Raw genomic sequence first — 20,634 nt, forward strand, 5'->3', positions numbered from 1 at the left:
TCTAGCAACTAATCAGTGAGCCATAATGTGTGCTGTAACCTCTAGCAACTAGTCAGTAAGCAGTAATGATAAGCTGTAACTGCTGGCAACCAACCGCAATTGCTGCCTGATCTTATACAGAAAACTGATTTTAAGTCTAGCTGCTATTTATTGTATGTAGGTGGAGAGGGAAATTGCATGGGGGGGGGGGGGGGGGCAAGAAAAAATGTGCCCAGCGTCCAATCAATATTAAAGACGGCCCTGAGTGTTACTAATATATGTATTCCAGTATGTTGAATGCGCAAAGCGTTACCTTTAAGAATATTGAATAACACACATTAATGCTTTCTAAATCCATCATCCCTGTTTTAAGAAAGTTGCTTGAAGTGAAATCTCTGGAGGTAACACACATCAGTTGGCACACTGGAAGATGGTTTGCCATCTTCAAGGTCAGATAGGAATACACATAGCTAAAACTACTCATGAAATTAAGTGCATATGAAAAAAAAAGGTTCTGATTCATACAAACTTCTTCAGTAACTAAAAACGTTCTGCTTTTCTAGGATGGTCTGACACCTCTTCATTGCGGGGCAAGGAGCGGCCATGAACAAGTTGTGGAAATGCTACTGGACAGAGGAGCTCCTATTCTTTCCAAAACCAAGGTTGGTGCAACTATGATCCACAAAACAGAAGCAATTCTGTACATAGAGAGAAGCAGAAATACAATTCTGTATGTAGAGGGGGTTAAGAAAGTAATCAAACTGTTCTAGAACTAGCAGTATTTAGAGATCATGCAGCCCTAGGCACAGAAACGATGATGCTCTTGTGTACACCTTCTGCCATCCTTCTCTCATCAGGCATGTTACATAATTATTTGAAGAAGCTTTAGATTAGAATGTGAAGGTAGTATGGTGTATTTTTTCTCCAGTTGAATTGTAAATGCCACCAGCCAAAACCCTGCAGGAAAGGGGGGTGGTTGTATTCTCTAGCAGACATATAACATACATTTGTGTGGCTTCTCTGAGTTGCTCCTGCATCCTTTGTCTCCTTGGTTCTGCTGTTGAATTTACATTTCCAGGGTAGATCAGAAATAGTAATGGTAAATCAAAATGAATCATGCAAGACATGCCAATGAAGTACCATATAGTAAATGTGAGTGGTGTGAGATTACTGCACTAACCTGAAACATAAATCTAAGCAGCTAACACAAAATTCAACAAATCAAAACAGATGATAACACATGGTGTAGCACTAGATATTGAGATATAAGTCGCTGATCAACCAAATGAAAATGCAAATAATTAGATTTGAATAAAGTTCATATAATGGTGTGTTAATGCCACAAAATGCTAGAACAGCCCTCTTAGCCCTTGTACACACGGTCGGAGAATCCGTCGGAATGTGTCCTATCGGACCGTTTTCTCGGATAATCCGACTGTGTGTGTGTGGTATGCATCGGACTGTTTCCGTCGGACCAAATTTTCCAACTTGCTGGAAATATTTTCCGACAAACTGGTCCGATCGGACATACTCCGATCATGTGTAGAGAATTCCGATCGGACAAAGTGCCACACATGCTCAGATCAAATTCCTACATCAAAGCTATTGGCTACTAGCCTGAACGTAGTCCCATCGTAACGAAATTACGTCATCACGTTCTGAAAGATCGGATTTTCCGACAACTTTGTCCGACCGTGTGTATGCAACAGTTTCGGACACAATCCGTCAGACATAATCCGTCGGACAAAATCCAACGGATTTGGTTGTTGAAATGTCCGACCGTGTGTACAAGGGCTTAGGGAGGAGGGATCTGAGATGTGGTCCAGAACAGGGGAGAAGGTGCATGAAGAAACCCAAAAAGCCACAATTGGATCACCTGGGATAGTGCATCCTTGGCCCAATTTAGGGGGTAAATACTCTTATCGGATGGTGCGGGCACACATGCCAGAGGCAGTGGGTCAATCAGGCAGAAAATACCAAATAGGTAGACTCCAAGATGGAACACTGGACCTCAAACAAAAGAAGTTGAGGCTGAAGCTCTGGTGAAATTCGTCCAAAATGTAGATGGTAGAAATTGTCCAACATATGGATCAGAAAATGCCTTTCCTTTTCAATCTGCAGCTCTGTAATTTTCTGATTCACCATCTAATTATTTGCATTTTCACCATTATATGAACTTTATTCACCATCTAACTATTTGCATTTTCATTTGGTTGATCAGCGACTCCTTCCACTTTTGTACTTGGCACTTTAATTAAGCAATGTGGTTTAATTATTGCATTGTATGATATATTTTGCACATGATTTTTATGTCAATATCTTGTTCTAGCGCTACACCATGTGTTATCACCATATAGTAAATCCTGCCCTGGTTGTCTGATAGCTTGGAAGGATGCCACCCAAACATTCTATACAGGATAAAGGGCTCCATTGACTAAGCTATACCGCACATGTCTGTTGCCATTATGAATGCTATTTTCATCCATGTGACAGTATTTTCATCTTTCATCAGTGGTCATTGCTGAAAATAGCAGTTGTTATGGCAGATGACAGCTGTTGCATCTCCATAATTTAAACCTAATCTTGGAAATTTTGTGGCCGTTGGAGTAGACGGTGTCAGGTGTTAATGAGGTTTCTCTTTAAACCCTTGACCACAGATTTTATGACCAAGCATATCTATACACCTAATGTAAAAGAAGTGTATTGTACAAGTTTATGTTGGTTTTATAATGTTACATTTAAAAATGTTGATGCTGGCTTCTATGTGAAGTGTCTAGAGCAGTGATGGTGAACCTTTGCGCCCCAGATGTTTTGAAACTACATTTCCCATGATGCTCAACTACACTGCAGAGTGCATGAGCGTCATAGGAAATGTAGTTCCAAAACATCTGGGGTGCCAAGGTTCACCATCACTGGTCTAAAATCTAGAGTGACACAAAACTAGATGTCAGAGTGTACACTATTTTGCTGAATGTATGATATAAAAAAAGGTGGAGACCTGAATTTGGAAAATCACATGACAAATGATGTCATAAAAATATTAACATATCGGATTTAGTTAACACCAACAAGGCCTTGTTTGCATTTATCAATTTGGGGAAAGGTGTATCCTATTTATCCTCTCTATTTGTCCTGTTTACCATTATCATTGAAGTGAAAATAAAAGAAAATACCAAATTTTGGGTTGTCCTAGAGGGGAAATCTTCTAATGGGCACTAGTTCTGGTGATCTGGGGCTCCCCAAGAGATTCCCATAATTTTAAGCGATTTCCTCCAACTTCCTGTTTGGGCTATGGGGCAGGAAGTGAAGGTAAATTTCCCCATTACGACAAAAATAAACCTTGCATGGGTTATAATCCTCCCTCTAAAATAAAAAAAAAAGGTTTGCCTAAATTTCTCCTTTGAACAGTTGAACAGGTCATATAAGATCAAATATAGTTTGATTCAGAAACTTTTTTGATATTTTTGAAAATATTTATCTTAATTACAGTTGCCATTACAGTTTCCTGTGGTTGCCTTAGTTTAAAGTTTAACCGCATACCGACCGGACCATTTTGCTGGCTTAAGACCAGACCACTTTTTGCGATTTGGCACTGCGTCGCTTTAACTGACAATTGCGCGGTCGTGCGACGTGGCTCCCAAACAAAATTGACGTCTTTTTTTCCCACAAATAGAGCTTTCTTTTGGTGGTATTTGATCACCCCTGCGGTTTTTATTTTTTGCGCTATAAACAAAAAAACGCATTATTTTTTACTTTTTGCTATAATAAATATCCCCCCAAAATATATAAAAAAATGTTTATTTCCCTCAGTTTAGGCTGATATGTATTCTTCTACATATTTTTGTAAAAACAATCGCAATAAGCAATTATTGATTGATTTTCACAAAATTTATAGCATTTACAAAAATAGGGGATAGTTTTATGCCATTTTTATTAATATTTTTTTTTTTTTTACTAGTAATGGCGGCGATCAGCGATTTTTATTATGACTGCGACATTATGGCGGACACATCGGACATTTTTGACACATTTTTGGGACCATTGTCATTTATACAGCAATCAGTGCTATACAAATGCACTGATTCCTGTGTAAATGACACTAGCAGTGAAGGGGTTAACCAGGGGGTGGCAGTGTAGGGGTTAAGTGTGTCCTAGGGGCGTGTTACTAACTGTGGGGGGCGTGGCTGTGTGTTAGTGAACACTGAACTCTGCTCCAATCACAGGGAGCAGAGATCAGTGTCACTTGTTGCTAGGCAGAACGGGGAGATGCTGTTTACTTCCGCATCTCCTCGTTCAGCCTCCCCGTGAAACGATCGCGGGTCTCCCCGCGGCAATCGAGTCCGTGGGACCCGGACCGGACTCACGGGGGTCCCGACCGGCACGCACGCGCACCACCAGCAGCTCACACGTGATGGCACCTGTACACCAATTTGCCTGCCCGTGCCATTCTGCCGACATACATCTTCGTGCGCTGGTCGGGAAGTGGTTAAAAAGGTTAAGCTGCACTTGAATACAGTCAAAATTTTAAATTGAAGCGCCATACCACTGCTAAGAAGCTAAGAAGTCCAGATAGGTGGCCAAAATGTCCCCCTGATTGTTACTGGAATAAAGTTGTATCTGGACCACTTAGCAGTGGTGTGGCGCTTCAATTTAAATTTTTGTTACATTACACTGAAAGTCAACATTAATACTTTAACATTGCAATGTCCGTGGGATACTTTTCTCAAATTGAGTTTGTGCAGACATATGTGTACAAGATGGTCTATTGCAACCTAAGCGATTATCATTTGTAGCTGTTTTTAGCCATTTCCTTTGCCCCGTATATATTTTTTGTATATTTATTCTATTTTATTTGTTATTTAAATCATTTTTTAAGGTGGTTTAGTTATTTTGTTTATATTTTTGGTATTCATATATACTACTTTTTGAATATCAAGGTCATCCAGTCAGAATATTCCTTTTATGAGGCAATAATAAGCTTTTGATAATTTCATATGTTTAGCCTGACAGGTTCTCTCTAAATTATCGTATTTGTCTAAAGGAAATTATAAAAGCTAATACTGATGATGCATACTTTTTTTTAACTATGCAGATTATTTCAGCATGGTTTCCAATAATGGGTCATAAATTGATAAAGTCATGATATTTTTATTACTTCTAGCCATTTGAAAAAGCTTATTGTATTCTGTTGAAGATCTGCCCATGCATGGCAGCCCTAAGGCTAACATTTGATTTATTTAAACTTCCACGTGGGAAAGTCCTTCCACTTTAATCTCTGCCTACATAAGTGCAAAGGAATGTATGCTGTGCTAGCTGCATTTTATGTCAGTAGATAATTTACTCTATATCAGCCTTGTATTTCCTCAACATTCCATGGCCGTATATATGTAAATAAAACCTCGAGTTACAATAAAGTTCTGTATCTGATGTGATAGGCTCCAGGCCTGTGTTACATATAAAAAACTCAAGATACAAAGTGTGTTACATATAGCCTAGAAAAGGAATCACTGCTGGAGTGTTTGTCATTATCTCATGTGACCGTATGCCTTGTGGATTGTCCAAGACAAATGTTTAAATATTTGCAGATTCCTGTTAACCCAGTACAAACTGGTTTTTAATAGGGAAGCGTGACATATAATTTGGAAAACCAGTTGAGCCTGAACAGTGCTGTAGAATAATCACATAGAATAATCACATTGTTTAACCCACAGATGTATTCTAAAGTACTGATGGACTGGGATTTTGTATGTTAGTTGAAAAAAACTGTGTGTATGTAAAACTGCCAATGGACACTGTGATGTCATTATTCAGAAATAACTAATCGGAACAGTCACATGGTGCCCAATATGGCATCTACTATTCATAGAATGACAGAGAGCAATGTGAAGAGGTGGGTTGTAGATACTCATCTGCTGAGATGATTAGAACGATCTACTACTGACATTGGACTCCCACGTTCCAACAGTTGATAATAGGCCATGCTTTATATATAAGACAAATATAATAGGAATGGGCCAAAAAATTGAGCAGTTAAAGGAAGTCTGTCGAGACAGAATAAAGGAGGCTACCATTGCTGATTTGTTTTTGATGATGCATTCTTCTAAGCTGACATCCTTATTTTAGAGTCCCTTTTTAGTTAGAAATTAAGCTAAAATTAGCATGCATATATGGTGTCCTGACAATTTAATATGCACATGCCATGTCAGATCATGCCAGGTCATTGACTCACCATGCATTGAAGAAAAAAGGACTATGACAGACCTGGAACTTTGTGCCTTAAAAAGAAATGTTGCTGAAGTGGCAGCTATATTTTTAGAACGATTGACCAAGTAATAAGCCAGAGAGCTTGGAAAACTTCTCCAGTCACATGTTTTAGTAAATTATAAAACATGACATTTTTGGGTTCTGATTAAGTTGCATTTTTGTTCAAATAAATGTGTTTTAAGAAAAGAGATGGCAAAAAATGAAGCTTTACAGCAGGTACCATCACATGTCTGTACTTACCTTAATCATAGTCCCCTGCCACCTTGATGTACCTCTGGAGCCTCTGCAAATCCCATGAAAAAAACTCTCAAAATCAGGGCTCAAAACTACAAGTCCCATGAGGCATTGCAAGGCTGACAGTTACAAGCATGACTCCCAAAGGCAGAGGCATGACGGGACTAGTTTTGCAAAAGCTGGAAGGCCACCAGTTTGAGACCCCTGATCTAAATGTTAGTATGGCAGTAGGACTAATCACACCCCACGCATTACAGTCCTTGGTCTTGTGATAGATCATTCAGAAGTTGAGCACTACATTGTGGCAAGCAGGGGAAACATACAAGTGTGCCCTTTCCTTGAGGTTTGTTTTATTTATTGTTTTGACAGGGTTGATCAAGATGATAGGGGCATCAGCTGTGACAATAGGATCAGACCTCCTACGGTGTCTGCTTTATAGCCTCACATCAAAGCCTAGTATACATGATGAGGAAATCCAATGAAAAATACCACTTTCGAGGTGATCGTACAATGATCTGATCATTAGTACACAGGTTTTGGGAGCCAATTATGACAGTTTATGCTAAAATTATCCGAAAAGACAAGAATAAAATCATATGAGAATTTTCATAACTTTAGTAACCTCTTCATTATCAATATGAGACTAGCATACAAAAAAACAAACAAATAATCATTCGTCCGATATTCTCATTGTGTGTACGGGGCTTTATTCTATAATTCTTTTTAAAACTAGCTTACTTTAAAGTTAAACTCTATGCAAATATTAAAAACACTACTAAATAAAGTATATATTCATTTTAAAAAATATGAATTGTATTTTAAACAGAACTAATATTACTTTACTAGCAAGTTTTTCTAAATCTGTTTTCATATTGGCCATCTGCAATCCCCTATACAGCATGACTACAGGACAGGACAACTCTAATCCAATCACAGCTCTATTTCTTTACACGGTGCTGTCAGTCTAACACTGTGAATATGCTCAGGGGAGGTCTGCTATTCCTTTTTAGTTTAACCTCAGACAGAGGTTAGTCTTGGACCAGGGTATATTGCTTAGCTCTATTGTAATCTGTTAGGCGGTACAGAACCTGATTATGTGGTCTAGTAAGGTTGCCTACATCACCTTTTTCTGATCAGAATAACAAATACTTTGGCAAGTATAACAATTCACCTAAAGCTTTTTCATTGGGTGTACAGCTTCTCCAATGGAGGCCAGATTTAATAGTGTTATAACTTGATATTATGTTTTGTTGAATATTATTTTGTTCAGGAAAAACTAACAAGGGAAAACTAGTTTTCAATGGGCAAATGTGAGTGTGCCAAGCCTACAGTAGTAAATGTCCAGCTCTGTGTGTTGACGGGGCAGAACTGTTGGAAACCTGACACATGTCAGTCTGAGTTGTCACTAACTCTTCTTGTTTGTTTTACAGAATGGTCTGTCCCCACTGCACATGGCAACCCAAGGAGATCATTTGAACTGTGTTCAGCTGCTGCTCCTACATAATGTGCCTGTGGATGATGTAACCAATGACTATTTAACTGCGCTGCATGTCGCCGCCCACTGTGGACATTACAAAGTCGCTAAAGTCCTGCTGGATAAGAAAGCCAACCCAAATGCCAAAGCACTGGTATGAGCCAAATGTTATTATTTCTGTATGCCAGTATTGCCTTCACCTTTGTAAGATTCTGATAGCAAACTACACTAGCCAAGATACAAATTGTTTGTATTTGTTTATATATATATATATATATATATATATGCACTCACCAGCCACTTTATTACGCACACTATATATACTGTATATCCATATATCTATAGCAATGTATGCAATGAATGTAAATATGCCCAATGTCACACTGTATGGTGAAACAATATGGCTCGTCATTTACTTACTGCTAATAACATTACAGGGATGTATGAAACTTTGGGTTGAACATCATGTTCAATATCATATACGGTAAAGTGACATTCTGTGAATAACAATACAAGCTAACGCTATTATACTGCAAATATTTCCTCTTATGAAACCAAGTCAGATATAAAAAAAATGTAAATGTGCTGTGATACTTCTAATCCATATCACTGCCTGTGTCCATTTAAAGCTAGCAGTGACTCTAAAGCAGGGCTAATGCATACATTTCAGTAAAGTAACTTTTGGAGTAGTATGATGGGTATGTCCACGGTTAGGAAGAAATTCCAGCAGGATACCATAGGACACAGGTCAGTTGGCACAAGTGTGAGGAACAATCTGGGTAGTTTGCTAAGCAATACTTTGATTTAAAGCGGAGGTCCACCCTAAAGTGGACCTTCCGCTCATTGGAATCCTCCCCCCTTCCGGCGCCACAATTGGCACCTTTCAGGGGGGAGGGGGTGCAGATACCTGTACAGTACAGGTATCTGCACCCACTTCTGGCGTAGATTCTGCAGAAGGTACGCCCCTTTCCGCAGAATCTACGCCCCTTTCCGAAAGTCCCCCGCTGCCTGCTGGGAAACACACGGATCCCAGAGACAGCGGGGACTATCCTTATTGCACAGCGCGACTCGCGCATGCGCAGTAGGGAACCGGGAAATGAAGCCGAAAGGCTCCACTTCCTGATTCCCATACCCAAGATGGCGGTGGCAGCACCCGAGAGACGATCGAGAGATCGGCTTCAGGTGCCGACATCGTGGGCGCGCTGGGCGGGTAAGTGTCACTATTTTAAAAGTCAGCAGCTGCAGTATTTGTAGCTGCTGGCTTTTAAAAAAAAAAAAACGGCGGACTCACGCTTTAACTAGATTTTAGAACTGTAAACATTTCCACCAAGTCTGTACAGTTCGTATTTGTCCACCTTGACTATTGTTGGGCTTTAAGTTGTTGTTTATATCTTTTATGTAGGAAAACAAAGGGTTGAACATGAACTGTGGCATTCTAAATGCTGCAATTTGTGCAAAAACGATTATCCTTTTATTACATATAAAGGATAATGAATCTTCAGCTTTACTTCAAAGCTGACCATAACCTATACAATGTGATAGTATAATTTCTATACAGTGTTCCTTAGATTTACTAATTGGAGTATGTACCTAACCAACCTATTCACTTAGTATCCGATCACGTAGGCTTTTGCATTACATAATTGATGGTAGATCTAAAGGAGATTATACAGTCAGGTTGTATGGTATATGATCATCTCTACTGATGGTTTAAAAATAAACAGTAGAACAGTGTTAATTTTGGCAGCAAATTTCGATTTAGTTTTAGTCTTAGTCTTAGGACTAAAATGGCATTTTAGTTTTAGTCCCATTTTAGTCCCATTTTAGTCTTCTGCAATTGTTTTCATTTTAGTTGTATTTAGTCGACTAAATCTCCAGTACATTTTAGTCGACTAAAACTCATTTTAGTCATCTAATATCGAATGGGTGTAATTAAATTGTAATGCATTAGTTAACATTTCTCTACAATTTCCAAACTCAATATATACTGCTGGAGTGAAAAATCTCATATTATTTAACCTCCCTGGCAGTACGATTATTTCGGATTTTAGGTGCTAAAAGCGGTACCATTATTTTGCATGAAAATTTGGCGTTTTATATTGTAGTCCTGTAATTCTTAGGAATAACTCTCTTAAATCTGTCCAAACCAGAGTCTAGCAGACATCCCGGGTATGATAAGTTTGAAAAATGAAATCATAAATTATAATATAATAAATAACTATAAATAATAATACCAAATAATAATATAACAATAATAAAAATTATTCAATAATGTAAGCAAATCAAAAACACTGAAATTTGCTCAGTTGCAGAATTGTCGCTGTCATTACTTTTCAATATTTGATGACGGATCTCCCCACAAATCGCTATCGCTCAATTCTGCGAGTGATTCTAATTTATTATCGCTGTTTTCTAGCTGGTCTAAAACCATTTTTGATGTAAAGTGACAGTTTGGTTGCTATGGACAATCTCCAGTAACCAGGCAGAAAGAACAGTTTTTATTATATAAAACTGCATGCAGGACACTGGGCAGACCACTAGGGACAAAGGGGATGTGAAATATTTACATACAGCAATGTAATCTGTAAGATTACATTATACTGTATGTATACTGTGTGTTTCACTTTTTGAATTTGGCGCCGATCTCCGTCCCCGTGCATCGCAACGCTCGCAGGGAACGGAGATCGGGTCCGTGATAGATCGAGCGAGACACGGCTCGCTCGTACAGCGGGGAGACAACGCTGGATCCGAGGGAGAAGGTAAGTAAACATCCTCCTGGATCCAGCGATGCAGTCCCGAGTCTGGCTCGGGGATACCGCTTTTGGTATAAAAATTCCACCCCGAGCCAGACTCGGGAATACCGCCAGGGGGGTTAAGCTATTGAGGTATGAACATGCACTACAGACCAGTGTTAATTTTGAAGTCAAATTTCAATTTAGTTTTAGTCTTATGCCCTGCACACAGTCGGACTTTCCGACGACAAAATCCATCTGATTTTTTCCGACTGATTTTGGCCTAAACTTGTCTTGCATACACACAGTCGCACAAAGTTGTCGGAAAATCCAATCATGGTGACTTAAAAGACCTATGATGGGACTATAAACGGGCCAGTAGCCAATAGCTTTCGTCTGGTAATTTTTTCTGAGCATGCGTTTCACTTTGTCTGTCATAATTGTCTACACACGATCGGAAATTAAACGATCGTATTTTGTTGTCGGAAAATTTTAGATTCAGCTCTCAAACTTTGTATGTCGGGAATTCCGACTGAAAAAGTGTGATGGAGCCCACACACAATCGGATTATCCAACAACGCAATCCGATCGCACATTTTCCGTTGGAAAGTCCGACCATGTGTACAGGGCATTAGTCTTTTGACTAAAATACCATTTTAGTTTTAGTCCCATTTTAGCCCCTGTACACACGGTCGGAGATTTCGACAACCAAATCCGTCGAATTTTGTCCGTCGGATTTTGCCCGTCAGATCTTGTCCGAAACTGTTGCATACACACGGTCGGACTAAGTTGTCGAAAAATCCGATCATTCAGAACGTGATGACGTAATTTCATTACGATGGGACTACGTTCAGGCTAGTAGCCAATAGCTTTGATGTAGGAATTTGATCTGAGCATGCGTGGCACTTTGTCCGATCAAAATTCTCTACACATGATCGGAGTATGTCCGATCGAACCAGTTGGTTGGAAAATATTTCCAACAAGTTGAAAAATTGGGTCCGACGGATATTCCGACGGAATCAGTCCGATGCATACCACACACAGTCAGATTATCTGACAACACGGTCCGATAGGACACATTCCGACGGACTCTCCGACCGTGTGTACAAGGCTTTAGTCTTTTGACTAAAATGCAATTTTAGTTTTAGTCATATTTTAGTCATCTCAATTGTTTTAGTTTTAGTTGTATTTTAGTCGAATAAAATAGTATTCATTTAGTCGACTAAAATGTTTTAGTCTACAAAATTAACACTGCAGTAGAATAAAACTATGTGTTATGCATGGAAGTTACTCTCTACTTTTTATTACCCATGTCATGTTGCACTTTATCTATCCAAATAGAGTGACATTTCCATACAGTGCTAATTAAAGTTCAAATATAAAGGTTGACTTAAAATCAAGCACTCTAGCAGTAGGGAAGCAAGCTGGGACTGCAGTGGACAGTTATGTGAAATATGGGTTTTGAAAGAATATAGCCTTTAAAAAATGCAGTAACTTGCTTTGCTTCAGTGTACAAACTTAAAAGTAATATTCTGAAACTAGCTTGTGTTTTGATGTTACTTAAGATGGAAAAAATGTAATTATCCTAAGATTTTTCAAATTTGTTGAAGTTGATATGTCCCGTCACGCTGAGATTTTCTTCCCTCAGTGCATGCGCTTCTCTTGTCACTTTCTACAGTTTGTGATTTATTATTTAAGTCTGTCTGCTGTGATTTCTTTTTAACTATGAGAATTTACAGCAGATCCTGTACAATTCTGGTTATATAGCTTTTCATGTCGCAGGAAGGAAGTCTGACTTATCGACCATAAAATAAAATCTCTGCACTGGGTTAAATAGGACTGTCATGCTGTTTTTTTCATACAAGAATCCTAATTATGTGGTAGAAGCTAAAGTGTTTACACCTTCTTTGAGTTTTGGCAAAAGCAATTGTGTTCGGATATAGAAGACTAGACAGGCTATCTGGCAACTGTGGCATTTGACACAAAGTTTTATGTACATGTGGGCTGGTGGCAGTTTCATAAGCTAGCCAGCCAAAGACCCCATTAAAGTGAAGGTGTAGTGGTTTTGCTGATTTTTTTTTCATTATACTAAAGACTAAACATCAAAATCTAAAAAAAATATATTATAATTAATTATTATATTATTATTAATTATATATTATTAATTATTGACCAACTATGAGATATTGCATATTATTATTTTGTATTAACATTAGCTGGCTATTTGGGCTGCTATTTTTACATTTTACATTTTAGTCTCCTCTTAGTTTCTGTTGAAAAAGAAAATTGTGTACTGACCTCAACAGCTCAAATTGACATTTTTACACAGAAAGAAAAAAAGAGCTATAACACATCTGTCGGGTTGGTAGAAGGTTTTGGTCCGAGACAGAGGAGTTGATTTACTAGAAGCAGATTGGCTGTTCTGTTTGCAAGGGAATTTTCACTCAGCTTGCTTAGTGAATGTGGTAAAAATGTACTTTGTAAAGAATACCCAATCACATGAAAGGAAAATAAAATACAGGCATACCTCACTTTTAAGTACACAATGGGTATTATTTACTAAAGCTGAAAAGTGTAAAATCAGACTCACTTCTGCATAGAAACCAATGAGCTTCTAACCCCAGCTTGTTCAATTAAGCTTTGGTAGTAAAACCTGGATGCTCATTGGTTTCTTTCAGAAGTGAGCCTGATTTTGCACGTTCCAGGTTTAGTAAATAAACCCCATTGTGTACTTAAAAGTGGGGTATGCCTGTAAATATTGTGTTTTTGCTTGCAAAGGATTGGATGGAAGTCAGCAGTGCTTCACCTCATTCACTAAGCTAAAGCCTAGTACACTCTAGAAGTTTTTTTTTATCAACCCAGTGGGCGTAATGAAAAAAGAAAAATGAAGAGCGGGAGGAGCTGATGTACTAACTATCCAATGTTAGTACAGTGATATCCTCCTGCTGAGCTATTGTGTTCAGACAGGAGGATGGCCCCTGGCCGGAACACACCAGTTAGTGCTCTCAGCCATTGGCTAAGAGCGCTGATTGGGTGCTGATCGGCAGACCTTTTTTGGGCATGAAAGCTGAATGTTAGCCAGTTCCTATTGAACCGCTGATGCCACCTGATATTCAGCCCACGTTTAAGGCCCTTAAAGGACAAGTTCACCTTCTGTAACATGTTACACCCTGAATATGGGTACAAATACACTGGTCCCTGCACCTCCCTGACTCTCGATGTTACAGGTGGCAGGGGATTTTCTCCCCCTACCCTGCTCTCTGTCAGAATCTGCAGGAACGTGAATGTGTGGGGTTCTACCTGTCCAGCTGTGCCACCCATTCCCAGAGTGCTGTGAATTGAAAACTACAAGGTCCAGGAGCCTTTGTGGCTGTTGGTTTATAGTTCTCAATAAACTATCATGGTGCTGCTGAGAGCTGTGGTAGTTCATTGATGCTTCCTATTAATGTGTAACTGCTTGGTTATACAATGTACGGCCAAACAGCTTACACACAGAGCCCACAAGAGCTCTGCATAGCACCCAAGATATTCTGATCGTGGGTGCAATGCTTTCCGGGCTCCCAATAAGAAAAAAATAATGCACATTTTTTTACCTGCAAAAAGATGTGCATTTATAATTTTTTTCATGAAAATTCAAACTTATCCTTTAAAGGAAAACTCCCTTTAGATTGAACATCCTATTTACCTATTTATTTGTAGAATGAAGATTGTACATTTATCGCAAAAAAAAAAAACTTAAATGGCCCAGGAATCTATCATTGCTTGTTTTTGGTGCAGGGATATGGCGGTGTCAGCATTAATACTGTTGGCAGGTTGCCTGAAATTTTTAGTGATAGCAAACAGCGTATGAATGTCAAGGAGTTTACCTAGTTTCAGAGTTTAGGTTGAGGTTAGCGTTTGGGGTTTAGGGGATTCTAGAGCAAAAACCCGAAACTGGTTTCTTGTTGCCGGATATTTTGATACTGTATTTGTCATATGGGAACAACAGGATTTTAGTGAGCAGTTTCATGCCAACCAATACCCAGTTTGCCAGTTTTTTTAATGGTTGTCATTACTATGTAATTGCCTTTGTTGTCTGTGGAATGCTGTAAAATCTAGCTGTTCACTTTTCAGAATAGCATCTTGAACGTAGAATCAAAAACCTCATTAGTAGCTACTGGCAACCCTACTATTATATATGTGGTAACAGTTTGGTCCAGTCAACCCAATGACACCCAAAGGGAATAGGCACCTCATCACCTACAGATTATAAACATATATGAAAGGGGGGGGGAAGAGGGGGAGATTTTTAAGCGGTACTGATTATACCAAAAATATAACAGTCGATTTCCGATATGCGAGTGTTCTGACAATAAGCGTTGCGCACTCCCCTTGATGAAGCTAATTGCGAAACATGTTGGGAACAAGTGCCGTCAGCCTGTCAATTCTCTACTCTGGGATTCCTCCTGCTGAGTAACTGTGTGTATATTGCCTTGTGTACTCTTGCATATTATTTATGCTGTTTTAATGTATATTAAGAAAACTTTTATGAATTTTTACCATACCCTGTTATATTTTTGGTATAATCAGCACCGCTTAAACCCCCCCCCCCCTCTTCCCCCCCCCCCCTTTCATATATGCTACTATTATATATATTTTTTTTCAAAATCCCCATCTTTCATGCAAATGCCAGTGGCATTGGGTAATGGATATTTATGTTTAACATGTGTGGGAAAATCTTTTCTTTTCATCCATTTTTAATTTACAGCCAATTAAAAATCAAATAAACTTTCCTCATAATTTGTGAGTGTCACCCCCCTCCACATACTGTCATCCAACAACCTGTCATCTTGTTTTATTCGTTTCCTTTCCTTTTGTAGCTTGTTAAAATACCAGTTAATGATAGATTGGCTTTTGGAAGATCCAGAAGTTCCTTATCAGCAGGTTGCCCCCGTGGTTCTTTTCATGTCAAATCAAACCAAAAAAGCCTGGATATTGAATAAAAGAGACACATTGCACTTATTAGACCTTAGCGTCTCTTACTGACAGTGTGAACCAAAGAAAATTACTCTTCCATTGTGTCTTTTCTGTGACTTTGCTGGGAGATTTAAAATTCATTTTATCCTTTGTATTTTTTGGTCCAATCTAAAGCTTTAAAATACCCATGGTGTCTACATTAAAACTTACCTATTACACAACATTGCAAAGCTCACCATTAAAATAGTATGTATGTTGAGTGAAAATTGAACGCCAGTGCTCAGTTATGTAGAGTTTCAAGCACCAATATTAAATAATGATATGAACTAAGCTATCACAGATAATTAAATGAAGGGAAAGCAGTTTTTGCTTATGCAGTTATTGGCTATTCATACTTTCCTGTCATTGGTAGAAATGCATTATGTATTTGCCTACATCAAGTTGAGTCTTCAGGTTGCCTACTATAATATTTTTGTGATTTGTCCATAAGTCTAAGGCTTTGCTACATAAAACCATGTAGGGTTTTTTATCATTTAAAACAAGGCAAAAGAACAGCCCCATAAAAATATATACTGTATATATTTTTTATAAACAAAGTCTCCTATAGTAATATGAATATCTTTGATGTTTAGGCCTATTACAGCTGAAAAAAGGGAACATTTATAGTATCAAACTGGTTGCTGGTGAAGGCTGAAAAGTTCTCAATATGAAATTTTGGGCCTTATGTTACTACAGGGCTAGTACTGTATGTATTCAAGTTACTCCAAACCTGTTTATTCTTTATTGATTGATTATTAATTAAAAAGCAATAGGGTTGATTTACTAAAGACAAATAGACTGTGCACTTTTCAAGTGCAATTGTCCTCTACAAGGGCATTTCCTCCAGAGCTTAGTAAATGAGGTGAAGCTTCACTTTGCAAAGAATGAGCAATCACATGCAAGGAAAATAAAGAAAATGTTTGCTTGTACATGATTGGATGATTGGAGTCAGCAGGGCTTCCCTTAATAAGCTAAGCATGAGGGTGAATTCCATTTCAGAGTGCAACTGCACTTGCAAGATGCACAGTCTATTTGCCTTTAGTAAATCAACCCCCATGCTTGTTTTCTTTCTCTTCAATTAACCTCCCTGGCGTTATGATTATTTCGGATTTTAGGTGCTAAAAGCAATTATTTTGCATGAAAATTTGGTGTTTTATATTGTTGTCCTGTAATTCTTAGGAATAACTCACTTAAATTTGTCCAAACCAGAGTCTAGCAGACAGCCCGGGTATGATAAAGTTTGAAAAATGAAATCATAAATTATAACATAATAAATAACTATAAATAATTATACCAAATAATAATCTAACAATAATAAAAATTATTCAATAATGTAATCAAATCAAAAACACTGAAATTTGCTCAGTTGTAGAATTGTCGCTGTCATTACTTTTCAATATTTGATGACGGATCTCCCCACAAATTGCTATCCCTCAATTCTGTGAGTGATTACAATTTATTATTGCTGTTTTCTAGCTGGTCTAAAATAATTTTTGATGTAAAGGGACAGTTTTGGTTGCTATGGACAATCTCCAGTTTCCAGGCATAAAGAACAGTTTTTATAATATAAAACTGCATGCAGGGCACTGGGCAGAGCACTAGGGACAAAAGGGATGTGAAAGTATTACATACAGCAATGCAATCTGTAAGATTACATTATACTGTATGTATAGTGTGTGTTTTACTTTTTGAATTTGGCGCCGTTCTCCGTCCCCGTGCGCCGCAAAGCTCGCAGGGAACGGAGCTCGGCTCCGTGATGAATCGAGCGGAGGACGAGCCGCTCGTACAGCGGGGGGACATCGCTGGATCCAAGGGAGAAGGTAAGTAAACCTCCTCCTGCATAAAGCGATGCGGTCCCGGGTCTAGCTCGGGGTTACCGCTTTTGGTGTAAAACTTCCACCCCAAGCCAGACTCGGGAATACCGCCAGGGGGGTTAAATAAAATGTAATTAAAACAATATTGGGTACAACCACAATTTCAAAAAACTTGGGGTGCTGTGTAAAATCTACATAAAAACATAATGCAATGACATGCAAATCTCATAAACCTATTTTTTTTCACAATAGAAAATAGAAAACATTTCAAATGTTTAAACTGGAAAAATGTACAATTTTAAGAAAAAAACAAGGTAATTTTTAAATTGATGGCAGCAATATGTTTAAAAAAAGTTGGGACAGTGCAACAAAAAGCTAGCAAATAACAACCCCAATTCCCAAAAAGTTGGGACAGGGCCATGTTTACCACAGTGTAGCATCCCTTCTTTTATCAACACTCTGTAAACATTTAGGAACTGAGGAGACCAGTTGCTGGAGTTTCGGGAGAGGAATGTTGTCCCATTCTTGCCTAAGCATATGGTGCTCTAAAACTTGGATACATCTTTCAGTTGTGATCGTGCCTTCTCTAGATGTGCAAGCTGCCTATTCCATACGCACTAATGCGCCCCCATACCTTCAGGATTTTGCTCTGAGGATGCGGCACCCATGGTTGCCAAAAACAATGTAAAATTTTGATTCATCTGACCACTTTAAATGATGTTTGGCCCAGAGAAGATGGTGCCGTTTCTGGATCATGTTCAGATATGGCTTCTTCTTTGCATGATAGAACTTTAACTTTTATTTTTGGTTGGCACAGTGAACTGTGTTCACAGACAGTAGTTTTTGGAAGTATTCCTGAGCTCATGCAGTGATATCCATCACAGATTCATGCTTGTTTTTTAACCTCCCTGGCGGTATGATTATTTCCGATTTTTGGTGCTGAAAGCGGTACAATTATTTTGCATGGAAATTTGGCATTTTATATTGTAGGCCTTATAATTCTTAGGAATAACTCACATAAATCTGTCCAAACCAGAGTCTAGCAGACATCCCGGGTATGATAAAGTTTGAAAAATGAATCTTAAATTATAATATGATAAATAACTATAAATAATTATAACAAATAATAGTATAATAATAATAAAAATTATTCAATAATGTAATCAAATCAAATACACTGAAATTTGCTCAGTTGCAGAATTGTCGCTGTCATTACTTTCAGTGTTTGATGATGAATTTCCCCACAAATCACTATCGTTCAATTCTGCAAGTTATTCTAATTTATTATCGCTGTTTTCTAGCTGGTCTAAAACCACTTTGACATAAAGGGACACTTTTTGGTTGCTATGGACAATCTCCAAATTCCAGGCAGAAAAAAACTGTATTTATAATATAAAAGTGCATGCAGGGCACTGGACAGACCACTAGGGACAAGGAGGGTGTGGAATTTTTTTATACAGTGCTGTATTCTGTAAGATTACAGTTTACTGTATATGTACTGTGTTTTTACTTTTTTCAATTTGGCGCCGTTTTCCATCCACGTGCGTCGCAGCGCTCACAGGGAATGGAGCCCGGCAGAACTCGGCACTGTGAGAATCGTACGGCTCGCACACACAGCGGAGAGACATAGCAGGATCTAGGGGACAAGGTAAGTAACTTTCCCTGTATCCTGCGATGCGATCCCGAGTCTGGCTCGGGGTTACCGCTAATGATACTGAAATTCCACCCCGAGCCAGACCCGAGAATACCGCCAGGGAGGTTAAATGCAGTGTCTTCTAAGGGCCAGAAGATCACAGGTATCCAATATTGCGTTTCGTCCTTGTCCTTTGTGCACAGAGATTTCTACAGATTCTCTGAATCTTTTGTTGATATTATGTACAGTAGATGATGATATATTTAAAGTCTTTGCAATGTTACATTTAGTGTTCAACGATTTTTAGATGCAGCCTTTCATACCTCTGCCCATCTATACTTCTGAGACACTCTGGAGGAGATCTACTAAAACTGCTTCCAGTTCCTGTTTGCTGGCAATATTATGCAATACAACAATGTGGAACTGGTTTACTTTTTTTTTGGGTTTAATACATTTTTCAGGATTAGGTTTGACAACACGAATGATACAATTAGAAAAGCAAATCAACATGCTTACATCAGCCAATGTTAAATTGAGAAAAAGCATAACAAAGCATTACGCAATAAAAACAGGAGTGAACCAGGGCATAAAATCAGAAAACAATATAGAAAAATAATATCTGGGTAGGATATGCACCTCAAAAAGAAAGAAAAGGAAAAGTAAAGAAAAAAAGAGTATATTATACAGCCAAAACCAGAGGGTATAAAAAGGTTTTTAATTACTTTAAAACTAGACTAAAGTGTGTTGTTTTTGTATTTATTGATGTCTGCTTTAACAGCATAGACATGTCCATCACACAGAGGAGCATTATACCGCTGCACTCTTCATAATGATGCATTTGAAATAAAGTTGCTTTGTGTCATAAATAGTTAACATTTGAAAACACTAGCAAAGCACTAACAATTGTACTGTCTCGTGTCTGGGAATAGCGCCAAGGTGATAGATATATTTTGTAGCTAATGAGATTTCTATTTCACTTGTTGCTGATTTATTGTCGCTGGGAACAAGCTTCGAAACAGCTACAAGTGCAGCCACATTCATCTTCAGGCATTCACCCTCTCTAGCTCAGTGCAGTACACTTTACCTTAAAGTCATGCTACCAGGTGCTATGACTGTGGTTAGGAAAGCTAAGAATAGCCAAAGTTATGCCTTTCCTTAAAACAGGCACATACCAAAAGGAAATGGAAGATTTGTTTTCCCTCTTTTGACTGATGCCAGATGGGAGCTCTGCTTCTCTGACGTGTTGTCTTAGCAAGCAATCATAGGAAGCATGCAAGTAAGAGAGGTTAGGTTACTCATCATTCTGGCATGATTGGCATCCTTGGATTCATGTATTTTAATAATATAGTTAGGCCCCTTTTACATGATAGACCCGCTCTGATCCACCTGTCCATTTTTAAAGCGGATCGGAGCGGGCCACCCATTGACTTGTATGAGCCGGTGCACATCAGCGGAGATGTGTCCGCTAACACCTGCCTGCCATCGGATCCAACAAGATCCACTGAAAAC

General features: G+C 38.5%; 1 protein-coding gene across 46 annotated transcripts in view; it reads left to right on the forward strand.

Annotated features, from left to right (window-relative positions):
• Positions 1-20,634, forward strand: part of ANK3 (ankyrin 3) — a 906,473-nt gene that overhangs the window by 692,408 nt on the left and 193,431 nt on the right. For all 46 annotated transcript variants that reach the window (XM_077454076.1, XM_077454078.1, XM_077454087.1 and 43 more), the window contains 2 exons: positions 543-641; positions 7,908-8,105. In XM_077454076.1, the coding sequence (XP_077310202.1) occupies positions 543-641; positions 7,908-8,105 (297 nt within the window). The remainder of the gene's footprint in view (positions 1-542; positions 642-7,907; positions 8,106-20,634) is intronic.

The sequence above is a fragment of the Lithobates pipiens genome, unplaced genomic scaffold (assembly GCF_037356315.1).
Source record: "Lithobates pipiens isolate NorthernLeopardFrog02 unplaced genomic scaffold, aLitPip1_a1.2 Scaffold_25, whole genome shotgun sequence".
NCBI classification, from domain to species: domain Eukaryota; kingdom Metazoa; phylum Chordata; class Amphibia; order Anura; family Ranidae; genus Lithobates; species Lithobates pipiens.